This window comes from Ochotona curzoniae, unplaced genomic scaffold, assembly GCF_017591425.1.
Source record: "Ochotona curzoniae isolate NIBS_2020 unplaced genomic scaffold, NIBS_Ocur_1.0 contig_1031, whole genome shotgun sequence".
NCBI lineage: Eukaryota > Metazoa > Chordata > Mammalia > Lagomorpha > Ochotonidae > Ochotona > Ochotona curzoniae.
The window spans coordinates 105,633-121,105 of NW_024464927.1; the positions used below are offsets into that span (position 1 = coordinate 105,633).

A 15,473-nucleotide genomic window follows, 5' to 3' on the forward strand; every position below is an offset into this window, starting at 1 on the left:
AGTGAATCATCGGATGGAAGATCTTCCTCTCTGTCCCTCCTCTCTGTATATCCGCCTTTCCAATGAAAAAATAATAAAAATAAATCTTTAAAAAAAAAAGAAGAGTGAATTTAGATCATTGGTGGTTAGCTCCACTTACAGAAATCTGTCGGATGTAAATATTGATGATGGTCAACTGACAGTTTTCAAGAAATTCAAAAAGGTTGGTATTTCTTTAACTATATCACAAGAGGGCAATGTTTGAAATGTTTTTTGAAATACTGTTATGGTGAAGTGGTAATGACAGCAGTTTATGTGCAAAACTGATACAATTTCTCCTACCTAAAAGCTGAGCATAATCAGTAATGAAGGCTGTAGGCATTCTATTATTACATGCCTTTATAAAACCAAATAGAAACCCAGTCATGTATCCCTTAACAACACTGAGATACGTTCTGAGAAGACAGTTTCATCATTGTGCAATACCATGTTGTAGATCATATCACCTGACTACGTATCTAGCTGATATTAAAATTGTGTGGGAGCACTGTCATAAAAGTCAGTCTACCTTTTGTTTCTTGATCCAGACCTAACACTAACAGGTGGTCTTTGCCCTCTGCATTTGATCAGAGGACAGTAATTATTTCAGTGTCTGCCGTAACTGACATAGTGTAGCTCTTTGTCTGTGATGTGAGCGTGTACTGTTGTCATTTCTCAGGTTGATTTGTACCTGCTATGATGCTCTAGAAGGGTCTGAATTCCGTCCGACAGGAGCAATCTCTTCTGCTTAGACGAGATCCCTCTCATATGACGCCTTTTTAGTGGTGCACTTGCTCTTTCCCAACTCACAGCTGTGGCTTGTGAATAGAAACTCAGAAGAGACGAGATTTTATTATTGATTAAGTTACCAGGGAAAAATGTGTTTGTTATTGGCATATTAGTAGCTATAAAACAGTGTAAGTAGTCCAAGTACCTAGAAAGCAGTTTGAATATATAAAAATCATTAAAAATACTTATAGCTTAAAATTTACTTTTAAACTATATAAGGCGTTCATACCAAAATTTATATAGGACAAGTAGTTTTCTGGATTGCCTGTAAATAAAAGGAATTTGAGTGTTATCCAAATCAATAATATGGTGGTTGTTGTGCTTTGAAAAATGCGTTTGCATACAGAATTTTATTTTTTAATGCAAACTGTTCATGTGTAAATAGTTAAAATGTTATTTAGAGTATAAATCGATTCCATCTGCAATAGCTATTTCCTAAAAAAAATATTGTTTACTTTGAGTGTTTGAATTGCTAATAATCAGATAAATCTCTTTTTTAATTTTAAAACCTGCAATTTTAATATCTCAGCATCTTCTCTGTACATATATCCTAGTGACATGTCTGAAATGAGGTATAGTACTTGCTCAAAAAGATAAAACTCCAAACCAAATGTGCTTATTACCTCATTCCTTTCTCATTGTCATTTATGGCATGTAGTATGGTATGCGTGATTTTTATAGTCTTTGGCTTTTAGATGTGATCACCATAGTTTGTTAGTTAAATGCTGAAAACCATATAACTTTTACTGCTTTCAGGTCACATTTCCCAGAGCAGGAAAACTGCCACACATCATTGGAGGATCACATCTAATACTTCATAATGTTTGAAAGAATATGGAATTAGAAGAGTGGCTAAGGAGGAGATGGAGGCTACTTCCAAGTGAAGCCCACAAACTGCTTTAAACTACAGATGCAAGTTTTAAGATTGAGCTCCTAAAGGCAACCACTGAAAACCAGAAACAAGGATAACTGGCCTGAGATGATCAAGAAACGTGAGATCTGAAGCCTTGAGATTAATTAATCTGTACTTTCTGTATCACTTCTTTTAGAAAATTCTACTTTATTGGTATTAGTTTACAAAATGGTACATAAGCAAATGGGTTAGTTAACATTCTGATCTAAACAGAGGAAAAAGTTTTCAGCCACAAAAAAGCATGGGTGTATAGGTTATTACAAATCTATCAGTGATAAATTTGATAGATAGCCTGCTGTTTCTAAAGCAGGAACTGTGATTAAATATACCTGATCATTTATCATAGGGAATTTTCTTGAGTAGTGCCCGTTTTGGAAACCATTAAAATATGGTGTGCCTACCAACAAGTGCACGATAGCTGCAGATCAGTGGGTGTTTCTGTGCTCACAACCACCATCCAAGTTAAGAACAAAACATGCCTAACACCTGGAGTCCAGTTTTTATTTCCTGTTTTCTTCTGAACGTCCAATTTGGTGTCAAAATTTCTCACCTTTTTCTCCCATGCATCAGACCACTTTTCTACATGTTTTCTTTCTTTATGTCACTGAACTTTATTTTTGGTGATGTCTTCGGATCATCTCCCCATTTACAGCTTCTTTCTTCAGTTCTGGTTGGTATGTCCTCAGTCCATTGAGTTCTAATTCAGCCTAGTGTATTGTTTGTATCACTGAGAGTCTATTCCATTCTTCTGTAAATTTTCTTGTTTCCTGCTGATTCTTTTAAGTTCCTCTTTCCTTTGCCTGTGAGATCAGTACCTGGTATTTCTTGATCCTTGATCTGTTTTGCCCTTTTTTTCCAGAGTATCTATTTTGTATGCTCTGATTGTGATCATTTTCCTTGGAATGTTATCTGTGTGTTTTCTTTGGATTGTAAGTTCAGTTTATTTCCTCCAGAAAAAATAAAGTTTGCGTCTGTATGCCAGTCTTGCTCACCAATACGTGACCACTTTACAGTCTCTTGTGATACTTGTTTTTGGAGCACTCAGTATGTATTTGGAGTCAGAAGCCTAAAGTAAAATTTTTATTTCCTTCTTTTATCAGGTGCCAGAGTCGAGACAGCACAATGCTGTGGTCTGTCCTGTGTTTTGTAGTTTAAGTTTCTTTCTCCCTTTAGTGCTGAGTTCATCCTCCCCTTGGGTTTTCTTCTGTGTCCCTGCCAACATCACAGAAAGTGAGTCGTTTGTTGTCTCTCTGCTGTAAACACAGAGGGAATTGTTTGTGCCTCTGTCCAGCTCCCCTGCTCTATCTTTTGATAGTCCAATGTTTCCACTTTCTGGATGACTTGCGTGTTTAAAGTATCCCTACTTAAGTTTGAAAGTAAGCAGCAAATAGCGTATATCTCAGGGTTGATGTTTCTCCACTATTTTTTCCTGGGATTGGGGCCAGCCCCCCCAGCACAGGGCATCTCCCCGTGGCCTTTGGCCCCTGCAACCGATGTGTACAAGGGGACCCACACAGTCCCTGGAAGATACCAATTATGCAAAACCTGTGTAGAGAATTCAGAACTTTTTTGCACCAAAGCAAGCTTATTTTAATTCAATTTTCCACAAAATTTTTTTTTGGAAATGCTTTATTTCAGTACTTTTCTGCTACTTCATATTTACAAGTTGTGTTGTTTATGTGGGTATGCATTATGCATGGCTGTATTCCACACATGCTAGGTTACACTTTTGAAGTGCTCTTGTTTTAGTCTGTTTTTCCGTTGCTATACTGAAATATTTGAGGCTGTGTACATTATAAAGAAAACGGGTGGGGTTTTTTGTTTGTTTCTTTTTTTTTTTTTTTGTTAAGGATTTATTTTTATTATTTCTTTATTGGAAAGGCGGATATACAGAGAGGAGAGACAGAGAGGAAGATCTTCCATCCGATGATTCACTCCCCAAGTGAGCGCAACGGCCGATACTATGCCAATCCGAAGCCAGGAGCCTCTTCCAGGTCTCCCACGTGGGTGCAGGGCCCCAAAGCTTTGGGCCGTCCTCGACTGCTTTCCCAGGCCACAGGCAGGGAGCTGGAAGGGAAGCGGGGCTGCCAGGATTAGAACCGGTGCCCATATGGGATCCCGGGCGTGCTAGGTGAGGACCTTTAACCACTTGCGCCACCGCGCTGGGCCCTGTTTGTTTCTTTAGATTTTAGTTTTTTTTTTTTTTTTTTTCTCATAGAACCTAAGATTTTATTTGATTCTCTTCCCCAAGACCAGGAATCCCAAAATACAGGGGGAGGAAAGTAACATTGCATTACAAGGGACACTAAGTTCACGACGTCTGTGTGAGGTGAGATGTTACGGAAGAAAATACCATGAAAATAATAATCCTATGAGAATTGTTTTTCAGCACAGTAAATTTGAGCCTTGGTCTTCATGAAGATTCTGTAGCTTATATAGAAAACTATAAATATATAAGACGTCAGAGGGAAGTAGGAATACTTATTAACATTCTAGAGGCCTAAGGAACTTCTGAGAGCAGCGGAAGAAGGAGGTCAGCTGAATCTTAAGAATACAGAAACCAGAAAACTACGAAACTTCCTGGGTAAAAAAGTTGCTCCAAAATGGAACCACACGTTGTGAAAGCACACAACTTAGGTATATTTTTAAAAGAAAAGCAAAAATACTGAGTAATGGTAGTCCCTTCCAAAAACAAAGTCTTAAATTAAGGGGAGAGATTCGAATAGTGTAAACGAGTCTGGCTCAGAGAGAAAACTGGGCGTACCCACTGCCCCGGAGCCCGAGGGCGTACCCACTGCTGCCCCGGAGCCCGACAGCCTGAAGGTCCCAGTCGGGCTGTGGGGACGTCAGTCCCAGAGCTGCTCTGAGAAGCTCACTTGTGCTCCTTCGTGGGTGCGTAGTACAGCTCCATGGGCTTGTTCACTTTCCAGTACTTCTCACTGACCAACTCCAAAGAGAAGGACCCGTTTAAAACGGTGAACTGGCCACTGGCTGTGGCGATGTAAATGGTGTACTGCTTCTCGCTGGCTGTGTCCAGGTTCATCTGATTGGACTCTCCCTTGCTCCGCAGTTCCTCTAAAGCTAACCTTACGGCCAGGTACTTGGACAGGTGATCCACGGTGGCATTGCCTGAAGTTTTTATGTATCTTGTCTGTGCACTGTCGTCTTTTTCCATCAGCGTGGGGTGAGGCCTGAATACCAGTTCAATTTCACTGGCCCCGTCCATCACGGGGTCGATAGCCACCGAGGCGTTGTTATTGTCAAGCTCAAGCCCTGAATCATCCGACGTTTTGGTCCGTTTGTTGCTAGGGCCAGCCTCCTGATTGCTGTGGGTCGAGGCGTTGCTACAGTGTGAACTGTCTCCGTTATCTTCTGCCCCACTACCGTTTTCGATCTGCTGCTTCTTGCCTCGCTGTAGTCTGTTCATGGCCTGGATCTTGAGTCCCTCCTCGATGCTGTGGCTCAGTGCCTGCTGGTTGTTGTGCTTGTTGATCCTGGCCAGCACGCTCTCCTGGTGAGCTTCGTACTCGTCCCGACTCGGGTAGATCTTGCTGATGAGCGCATCGAAGTTGGGGTCCGGTAGATTTTAGTTTTTATAAGATTGAGTTAGAGAAAGGAAGAGGGTCACAATGGCCAGGGCTGAGTCAGGCTGAAGCTGGGAGCCAGGAGCTTCAGCCAGGTGTCTCCTGTGGGTGCAGGGGCCCAAGTCCTTGGGCCACCTTGGGCTGTTCTCCTGGGCACTTTAGGGAGCTGGAATGGATGTGCGGAAGCCAGCAGTGGAGCTGGCACCCATATGGGATGCAAGTATAGGCAGCATCAACTTAACCTGCTTTGGGACAGTGTCAAACTCAGAAAAGAAATACATTCAGTTCACAATTCTGGAGGCTCAAGGGCCTGCTGCAGACATCAACCTGACTCTGGGGAGGGTCTCCTGGCAGGTGGCATCACAGCCCCAGCATTTACCTACAGAGAAGGATGCTGAGAGAGAGATGGGGAGGGAACAGCAGCAACCTTCCAAGAGCAACCAGCCTTGAAAGATGCCTCCATTATCACCACACTGAAGACCAAGTGTCCTGCCTGTGGCTCCCACAAGCACCAGGCCACAGGCAGGCATCACACACCTGTGTTTAACAGCCATCGCTCAGAGGTGGACACGTGTGTCCTTTGGAGTCCCAGGAGGTTGGGGTGGCCACCAAGATGGGCAAGCTCTAACCTGCACTCTGCCCCTGGAGCCCACCCAGTCTCCTTTTGTGTCACATTCAGAGGAGGTGAGGCAGGACTTTCATGGCCTCTTCCAGCTCTCTCCAAGCTGAGGACCCTGCCTGGGAGATGAGCCCTGAACAGGGCTTCTGCCTGTGACCTGTGGCAATGGCACCCAGAAGTGGCCAGTGCTTTGCCACCCTTCAGAAGAAACTTTGGCATCTGCAGGGAGGAGCGGCCCCAAGAGAGCAAGAACCTGCAGGCTTGGCCCTGCCCCCGTAACACTCTCCTGTTCTGTCCCACCCAGCCACCCCCAACCCCAGAAGCAGGCAGCAGCTGAAGGCAAGGGCGCTGCGCATTGGTTCAGGATTCAGAGGGTGCTCCTGGCTCAGGGTTTCTCAGGGTGTGGGGGTCACGGTGCCTGTGCTATGGTCCTTGGGGAACTGGCGGCTGAGCGCAGAACAAGCACTCTTGATGTATGCACCCAAATGCCCGGCCTGACGCAGCCACCACAGACCGCAGCCTCAACTACGAGGTGACCACGAGCTGAGACCTGCACACTTCAGTCCGGGAAAGCCCATTGCCTGCCCCTTTCCAACAGCTTTATTCCTTCAAGCACTGGGCTCCTCAGAGAATGTTCGATTTCAGCCGGGGTGTCCCTGAGGACTGGTCCCGCTGTGTGGAGGAGACATCCCAGAAGCCTGGGGTTACCTGTCCTGGGGACTGCATCCAGGCACCCTCTGGGAACCTGGACATGGATGTGGAGAGGCCATGCCTCGCTCCTCATCCATCTGCTTCTCTCGGGCTTGGGTCCTGAGAACTACTGCCAGGTGCCTCAGGCCCTTGGGTTTGGGCATTGGAGCACATGGAGAATGGGGTCCAGTGAGGGCTTGGGGGTTAGGGCAGAGAAGTGAAGGGCCTGGTATCCGCTTCTGCCGAGAATCCCTTGCCCAGCCCCACTGTTAGACTTTGGATGAGTGAGTCTCAGGCACCTGACCCAGGATTCCTGCTTGCAAGCCACTGTGCTGCATCTCTAGGCACTGCACCAGGCTCTCAGCTGTGTTGTCAGTGCAGGAGAGGGCAGGGCAGAGAAAGGCATCCACTAGAACTCCTCCCCTATAGAATCATCCTGGCAGGCTGTTGTGGTGTGCTGTAGCTGGTGAAGCACCACCTGGGAGGCTGACATTCCATAGGGGCTCCAGTTCCAGGCCCAGTTAATTCATTTCCAGTCTAGCTCCCTGCTAATGTGCCTGGGAAGGCAGAGGAAGATGGCTCAAGGCCTCAGACCCCTGAAAACATGACAGAAACCTGGAAGAAGCTTCTGGCTCCTGGCTCTGGGCTGGCCTGTTCCCACACTTGCAGCCATTTGGAGAGTGAGCCAGTGGATGGAAGCTCTGTCTCTCCTTCGTGCTCTCACTGTAACTCTGTCTTTCAAATGAATAAACACATTCTTTTCAAAAGTACAATGGTGTTGAACTTCCTCTGTCCCTCACTTATGCTATACATACAAGAACGTGCATCAATTTCAAAAGTTTTGGAAAAGGTTTGGAAAACATTTTAATCTGCTTTTTTCTAGAAGTTTAAGAAGGAGAAGCCTCTACATCTACATGGAACCATTTGAATATGGGGTACAAAGCAGGGGCTGGAGGGGAAGAAGAGAGTCTCTTAGAAGCCCTACTTTAAAGGAGGGGCACCCCTCCCCCTCTATCCACCCATGATCCCAGAGAGTACAGATTTGGTGCCCAAGTGCCAGGTTGCTGGCTGCACTGGACCCTGATTCTTGGACATCTTTCCCCACCGCCCTTCCTGCCGCCCTGGAGGCAAGGGCACTGTCACCTCACCAGACCACAGAGCCCAGGACAGCATCCCAGGCACAGACACAAACAACCTGCACCTCTTGTGCCACTGTCACTGAAGACTCTGCACACTGTGGTTGGCAGCACCCATCCGACTGGGCAGTTCCTCGCCTCCTGGGGCTGCATCTCCCTGGGACAGGATTTTGTTCTGAGGCCCCGCAGCCTGCCCTGCACTGGGGCAGTCCCAGTGCAGGAGAAGGACAGGAGGCCACCTTCCATGAAGCTGGAGAGAAGGGGAGATGGCTGGGTGAGGACATGAGGCTGTCACAGACAGTGGGGAAGCAAACTGGTGAATCGAGGGCATAGGGGTGGTGGCCCATAGCAAAAGAAAAAGTGGGGGAGGGGAGCAGGTGAGTGAGGTAAGTGTCCAAAGTCATTCAAGATGTGGTGGAGACCAAGCACTGTGCGAGGAATCAGCTGGGCGTGAGCACTTGTAGGACCATCTTATTCAGGCATCAGAACACGCAGGCAGTGGTGTGGAATGGGGTCGCTGCAGCAGATGTCCGGAGCGAAGCCAAGTGCCAGCTCATGGCAGCTGTGTCCTGAAGAGGCCTCCTCACTTCACGTATCTCCTCCGGCTGTCAGCGTAGTCATCTGAAAGGGAGAGACTGTACTGAGTGCACAAGAAGATATCAGAGAGGTTGTGAGCACAAAGTGGGGGCCGTACCAGGGCCACGGCCAAGGCCTCCAACCCCCACCAGGGTAGTCCCTGTTGAGGAGATCACGCCCGCCATGTGCACGCATGTGCAAGACTAATGCTGTCCATGAAGCTGGTGGACAGGAGACAGCTGGGAGAGGACATAGTGGCTGTCACAGACAGTAGGACAGCAGACCTGACTCAGAGGGCACAGTGGCTAAACAGAAGGGGTGCAGGTATCTAGGATAAGGGGACACAATTGGGACCTAGAGGGGTTCAAGTCATGACATGGCATCATGGGCACACTAAACACAGTGGGAGAAATCAGCCAGTGCTGAGAATTTATGTGGTATCTTGTTCAGGCATCAGAACACGTCAGCATGCGCCGGCATGAGATGGGGTCACTGCAGATGTCCAGAGCGAAGCCAGGTGCTGCTGGCCAGGGCCAGCTCACAGCAGCCATGTCCTGAAGAGGCCTCCTCGATTCGCGTATCTCATCTGGCTGTCAACGTAGTTGTCTGAAAGGGAGAGAGACAACACTGAGTGCACAAGAAGGTATCAGAGCGGTTGTGAACACAAAGCCGGGGCTGCACCAGGGCCACAGGCAAGGCCTCCAGTGCCCACCAGGGCAGTCCCTGTGGAGGAGAACATGCCCACCAAGTGCCCGCATGCGCAGGACTGATGTCTGCGTGAGCAGCTCCCCAATGAGGAGCCCAGGATCTCACCCTCAGGGAAGCAGCACTGAGACAAGAACCCCCAGACCTGCAGTGTCTGCAGCCAACTCTGCATGCCTGTCTGGACAGAAGGACATCTCTACTCGGAGGAAGCACTAATGCCCACCCACTCACCCACAGGAGCTCTCAAACCCAGGCAAAGTCCCTGGAGACAGGAAATGACTGACAGCATGAGGTCAGCAAGAGGGAATGTGGGCCCCGAGAACAGACAAGGAAAACAAAACCCACTCACTGATGACAAGCCAACTGAAGTCAATCCGGAGAGAAAGGACAGTGTCTTTAGCAAAGGGATTTGGGAAAATAGGACCTAACTGTACAGAAGTATGCAAGAAGATCCCTACTAGACACCTCATTCGAATCAAAAAGCAACTCTAAACTGCTCAAGGATCTTAAATTCCCTCAAATGACTAAATGGAAATATTTCAAGACATGGACATAGACAAACACTTCCAGGGTAAGACTCTGAAGCACAGGCAATTCAAGCAAACGGGGATTCCATCAGGCTAAGAAGTTTCTACACGGCAAAGGAAATTATCAGCAGTCAAGAGCTGCATCAGAGTGGAGCCACTGGGACTCAAACCGGTGCCTCCGTGGGGTGTAATGTGCTGAAGCACACTGCCGGCTCCCTTAAAGAAAATGGCCTACACTCATCCACAGAACATATCTACTAAGCACAGAGGGACTGAAGGGCAAAAGACAAAAAGGAAGCAAAAAAATAAAAACACAGAGACAAATCAATAGAAATTAATTTGCAAAAGAGAAAAGTGAAATCCAACAATGGCACTAATATACTGTTTGTGAAGACATGAACAAGTCCAAGAGAAAGGCAGTGATTACACTTCTTTTGTAACACAATCATATGCCGTAAAGCAGCTAGAATCCAACATTTGACACAGCAGGTCAAGTCGCCACTTGCAGTGCTGTCACCCTGTAAGTGCACTGGTTCCTGTCCTGACTGCTCCACTTCTGTGCCAGCGCCACACTAACAGCCTGGGAAAAGCCAAGTGCTTGGGCCCTTTGCACCCACGGGGGAGATCCACATGGAACTTCTGCCTCCTGGCTTTATCCTGGCTCTGTCCTCACCATTGTGGTCATGTGAAAAGGAAATCAGCAGATGGAAGATTCAGGCTCACCCTCCACTCTCTAACTGACCTTCAAAGAAAGAAAGAAATGAATCCATCTTTTCTCTTTCAAAAGCAAATGTGCTAACATTTTAAGAAATGGGAATAAGCAGAGTCATCACACAGAGTAGCCATAGCAAACAAAATGGCCCCAAATGTGTCCTGAGATGTTAAGAGATTGGAAGTCATAAAATGTGGATTTGAGAACTCAGCAGAATAAATTGACAATCAAAACCTCCAGAAAATCAGGGAAATCCCTAGTGTATGACAATTAAATGGTGTCTTTGTAAGCAGAGCAGAGAAAAATCATGAGAGAGGCCAGAAGATAGGCTGGAGTGAGGATAATGCAGCCTAGGCCAGCTACAGGGATGAGCTCACAGCACTGCCCACTGAGCTCCCTGCTGGTGCACCTGGGAAAGCCTGGGAAGACAGTCCAGGACCCTGAGGGTCCCCCTGACACCCACATGGGAGACCAAGGAGAGCTCCTGATCCCTGGCTGGAGCCTGGTCCAGCCCAGGCCACTGTGGCCACTGTGCAGAGTGAGCTAGCAGGTGAAAGATCTGAGTTTCTGTCTTGTTAACTCTGCCTTTCAAATGAATCAATCCTTCTTCACAAGTGACATTATCTGGAAAACCATTGGAGCATCAGCTGACCTTTGATCTCAGGACACTGTGCCTTTTCTGTGACCCCAACGAGCCTGTTCCTCCAGCACTTTCTGCCTCCCTTGCAGAGCGACACCACACCTGAGCAAAGCTCAGGCTCCTCTGTGCCTGCATCTGCCACACCTAGAGCCCAAACAAGAGGCAGACCCCCAGCCCATGGCTGTGAGTCCTTCTGGAACTCTCAGGTGATCATTGCACTGTGGAGTGATCCATTTCTCAGGCTGCATGTCCCTGTGCACATGTGTGCTGGGTCAAAGGAAGCCAAAGCTGCCATGCATGGGTCAGAGAAGCAGGAAGAGGCATCCTGTGGGCTCAGGCTTGGAGGGGCTACCCAGGAAACCTGTCCCTCTGCTACCACTTGGGGCCCAGCCCTGCTGCCTCAAGCAACCAAGTGGTACCATGAAGCCCCTTGTGGGAGCTGACTATCTTTGGGGCCAGGCTGCTGGCTGGGAGTAGGGGGTATCCTGGGCTCCCCCTCAAATGCAGACTCAGGATGACCTTGCACAACCCTCATCCCAGACACTAGCTGGGGTCTCATGGCACAGTAAGGAGCCCTGGGCCCCAGGAAAGGACACCCAGGTCCTTATGGCCTGGCCCAACAAGGCAGGCTTCCTGGAGGAGCCCCAGAGTGGCCACCCCCAATGGACAGAGGCAAGAAGAGCAGGCCAGAGCCCTCTTCCTTCCGACCCCTGCACAAGGAGGAGGGCAGGTACCTGACAGGGAATGGGAAAGGGCCAGGGGGCAGGGGCATGCCGGACAGGGACCATGCTTACCACTCAGGACTGTGTTGATTCAGTAACTCACAATATGCCGTTCATCGTCTACTTCCTTGGCAGTGACTCTGCATCCAAGGTCGGGTGCCTCGGGCAGGATGAGTAGCTTTCGTCTCTTGCAGGGCAGCGGCAGCGGCAGAGGGACCTTCCGCTTCTGGGGTCTGGATGGATCCCGCTCCAGTGCAGGAGGTTTCAGGAATTCAGTCTTCCCCACAGCAGTGCTTGCAGCCTTCTCCTGTGGGATGTGGCTGTGGAGCACCCTGGCTGCCTGGGCGCTGACCAACTGGCCTTCCTCACGGGACTTGGCATGTGGTGTACCACCAGCTTGACCTGAAGCTTTCTGAGGGCTGATGGTGCGTTTCATACAGGAGGGGACCCTGTCCACCCAACCTGCATCAGGGGTCTTGGCCTGTGGTGTCTGGAGAGGTTTGCTCTCAGACTTCCCTTGTGGGATGTCCCTGTGGGCCACTCTGGTGGCAGGGGTGACCCCCTGAGGGTGTTCCCTGGGGGTCTTGCCCTGTGATTCATTGACTGGAGCTTGGGCCCTGATTGCTCTGATCACCCAGGGCACCTTGGTGGAGCTGTGGGAGCTGGTGCTGGGGTTGCACTTGGTGAAAGTCACCCTGAGGGGGAACTTGGGTTCCCTGCTCTGTCTTTCAGGATTTGGGGTTCTTCTCAGAGGCCCAGGCTTGGGCACAAAGGAAGCCAGGACCCCATTGACACGAAGGCGCCTAAAGGCAGAACGGGCACTGCCACTGTCCTGGGTGTGGTAATCCTGTGTATCTTGTCCATCTTGTGATTCATTGTCTGGAGCTTGGGCCCTGATTGCTCTGATCATCCAGGGCACCTTGGTGGAGCTGTGGGAGCTGGTGCTGGGGTTGCACTTGGTGAAAGTCACCCTGAGGGGGAACTCGGGTTCCCTGCTCTGTCTTTCAGGATTTGGGGTTCTTCTCAGAGGCCCAGGCCTGGGCACAAAGGAAGCCAGGACCCCATTGACACGAAGGCGCCTAAAGGCAGAACGGGCACTGCCACTGTCCTGGGTGTGGTAATCCTGTGTATCTTGTCCATCTTGTGATTCATTGTCTGGAGCTTGGGCCCTGATTGCTCTGATCACCCAGGGCACCTTGGTGGAGCTGTGGGAGCTGGTGCTGGGGTTGCACTTGATGAAAGTCACCCTGAGGGGGAACTCGGGTTCCCTGCTCTGTCTTTCAGGATCTGGGGTTCTTCTCAGAGGCCCAGGCTTGGGCACAAAGGAAGCCAGGACCCCATTGACACGAAGGCGCCTAAAGGCAGAACGGGCACTGCCACTGTCCTGGGTGTGGTAATCCTGTGTATCCTGTCCATCTTGGACTGTGGGGTTGCCCCCAGGCTTTGGTGCTGCCTCATTGCTGTCTGTATGGAAGTTCTCCTCAGAGGTGCAGCCTACTGCTGCCCTCTGGTGACCCCAAGATAGGCGGCGGGCCAGTGGAACCCATAAGGAATGCAGCACCTTCCCCAGAGTCTGTTGCAGACCTTGCTGCAGCATCTGTGGCAGTTGTGCGAGGAGTGCCAGGTGACCATTGTCACCAGCCATCTTGGGCAGCTTGAGGCCCAAGGACCGGGGGGTACAGCCGTGAAGCAATCTGGAAGCAGGGTATCCAAGCAGTTGATGTTCCTTGCGGGACTTGGCCTGTGGCACCTGGGTGGGTGACCATAAACCCTGCTGTGTGATGTACCTACATTCCAATGAGGAAAGGAACCTGTCCTCCCAGCCTAGCTCAGGGCTCTTTGCTTTTCTTAGGCCATATCCGGGGATCATGGTGTATGCTGTTTGGAGACATTTACCCGCAGCCTTTCCTTTTGGGATGTCCCAGTGAGGCATACTGGAGGCTGGGATGCGCCATTGAGGGTATTCCTTAGTGGTCATGGCCTGTGATGCCCTGACTGGAGCTTGGGTCCTGATTGCTGAGAGCCTCCAGGGCCCCTTGGTGGAGCTGTAGGAGCTGGTGCTGGGGTTGGACTTGGTGCAGGTCATCCTGAAGGGGAACTCGGGTTCCCTCTTCTGTCTCTCAGGTTTTGGGGTTCTTCTCAGAGGCTCAGACCCGGGCACAAAGGAAGCCAGGACCTCTTTGGCATGGAGGCGCCTAAAGCCTGATGAGGTGCTGCCACTGGGGATATCGCTGTGTGGTGCCCTGGAGGCTTGGGCACCAACCAGCCAGCCTGTCTCATGGGTTTTGGCATCTGGCTCCTGGGTGGGTTTGGCAGCAGCTTTCTCCTGCGTGGTGTCCCTATGTTCTGTGGAGTCAGGTACTCTCTCTTGTGTGGCTTCCATGGAAATCTTTGCTCCCCGAGAGACTTCCTTGGGGATGTTTGCAAGTGACTCCCAGGCATATTTGTCTGCAGCCTTCCTCCTCCTGCGAATGTTGCTGTGTGGCCCCTCAGAGGTGGTGGAGCCAACTAGCAGGCCTTCCCCAGGGGTCTCAGACTGTGACGCCCGGGTGGGTGTGCCATCAGCCTTCTGCACGCTGTTGCTGTGTACTGCAGAGCTGGAGATTCTGTCATGCCAGCCTTCCACAGGGGTCGTTGTTTCCTGAGACCTTTCTTCACAGGTCTGTTCAAGTGGTGTTGAGACAGAAACACCAGCAGTTTTATTCTCCTCCTGGGGCACCAAAGAGGCTGCAGCACCAGTGAGCAGGAATTGCTCAGGAGTGTTATCAAGTGGTGCAGAGATCAATTGTTGGCCCACAGACTTTTCATGTGGGATGTTGCCATGTGTAATTGAGGGAGGGGAGCTGGACTGTGTGCCAGCATTGGGGAACGAGACATGTCTCCTGGCAGGTTCGAAAGCATCGTTTGTCGTGACCTGGATATTGCACTGTGGTGTATTGGAGGCTGGAGTTGCAGACTGTGGGGCTTCCTCAGGAATGTCGACAAACGGTGCCCAGGACCAGTCATCCACAATTGTGTCCTGCGGCACGTGGCTTTTTTCACCAGCGACTGTGGCACTGGCCTCTGAGAGTTTCTGGAATTCCTGTCCGTGAGGTGCATGGGCGAGATCACCCACCACTGCCTTCTCAAGGTCAATGTTGCTGTGCAGCACAGTGGTGGCTGGGGTCCCAGCCCGTGGGCCTACGTCAGGTGTCATGGCCTGTGGCACTACGCCAGGAGCTCCCTCAGCCTTCTCCTGTGGGATGTTGCTCTTATCTGAAGAGGCGTTGCCGCTTTCATCCTGGCCTTGTGCGGTGGTCACTGCTTCTTCGGGACCTCCCTCTGAGATGTCAGCAAACGGTGCCAAGGACCCATCATCCACAATTGTGTCCTGCGGCACGTGGCTTTTTTCAGCAGAGACCACGACACTGGCCTCTGGGACTTTGCCGGTTTTCTTGTTCTGGGGTCCACAGGTGAGTTTACCAGTTGCCTGCTTCTTAGACTGAGTGTTCTTGTTCTTGTGCAGGGCAGTGGAGGCTGTGGTGCCAGGCTGCAGTTTCTCCTGGGGATGCTCGGCCTGTGGTGCCAGGCCAGAGGTACCTGTAGTCTCAGCATGGGCAATAGAGCTGTGCCCAGGGCATGTGAGGAGCCTTGCTGGCAGGCCTTCCAGGGTGTTGCTTTCTGCCTGCGAGCCTGCCTCAAGAGTCTTCATGAGAGGTGCCGAGGCAGAGATGACCACACTGCTCCTGTTTCTGTTGGTGTCTCTGTGCCACTTCCTGGATGCAGGGGCACTGGTCCTCGGGTGTTTCTTGGGTGATTTGGCAATAGACAGCTTGGCGAGTTTGTCCACCATCTGCTGGTAC

At 50.1% G+C, this 15,473-nt stretch overlaps 2 protein-coding genes across 2 annotated transcripts in view; both read right to left on the reverse strand.

Moving 5' to 3' along the window:
* The window catches only part of LOC121164484 (MRN complex-interacting protein-like), an 813,414-nt gene that overhangs the window by 66,331 nt on the left and 731,610 nt on the right, over positions 1 to 15,473 (reverse strand). The window lies entirely within an intron of this gene.
* On the reverse strand, positions 3,939 to 5,303 carry LOC121164570 (E3 ubiquitin-protein ligase RING2-like; the record flags this gene model as incomplete). The annotated part of the gene is made up of 1 exon (XM_040992724.1): positions 3,939 to 5,303. A coding segment is annotated over one exon (711 nt), but the record flags the coding sequence as incomplete, so codon positions are not given.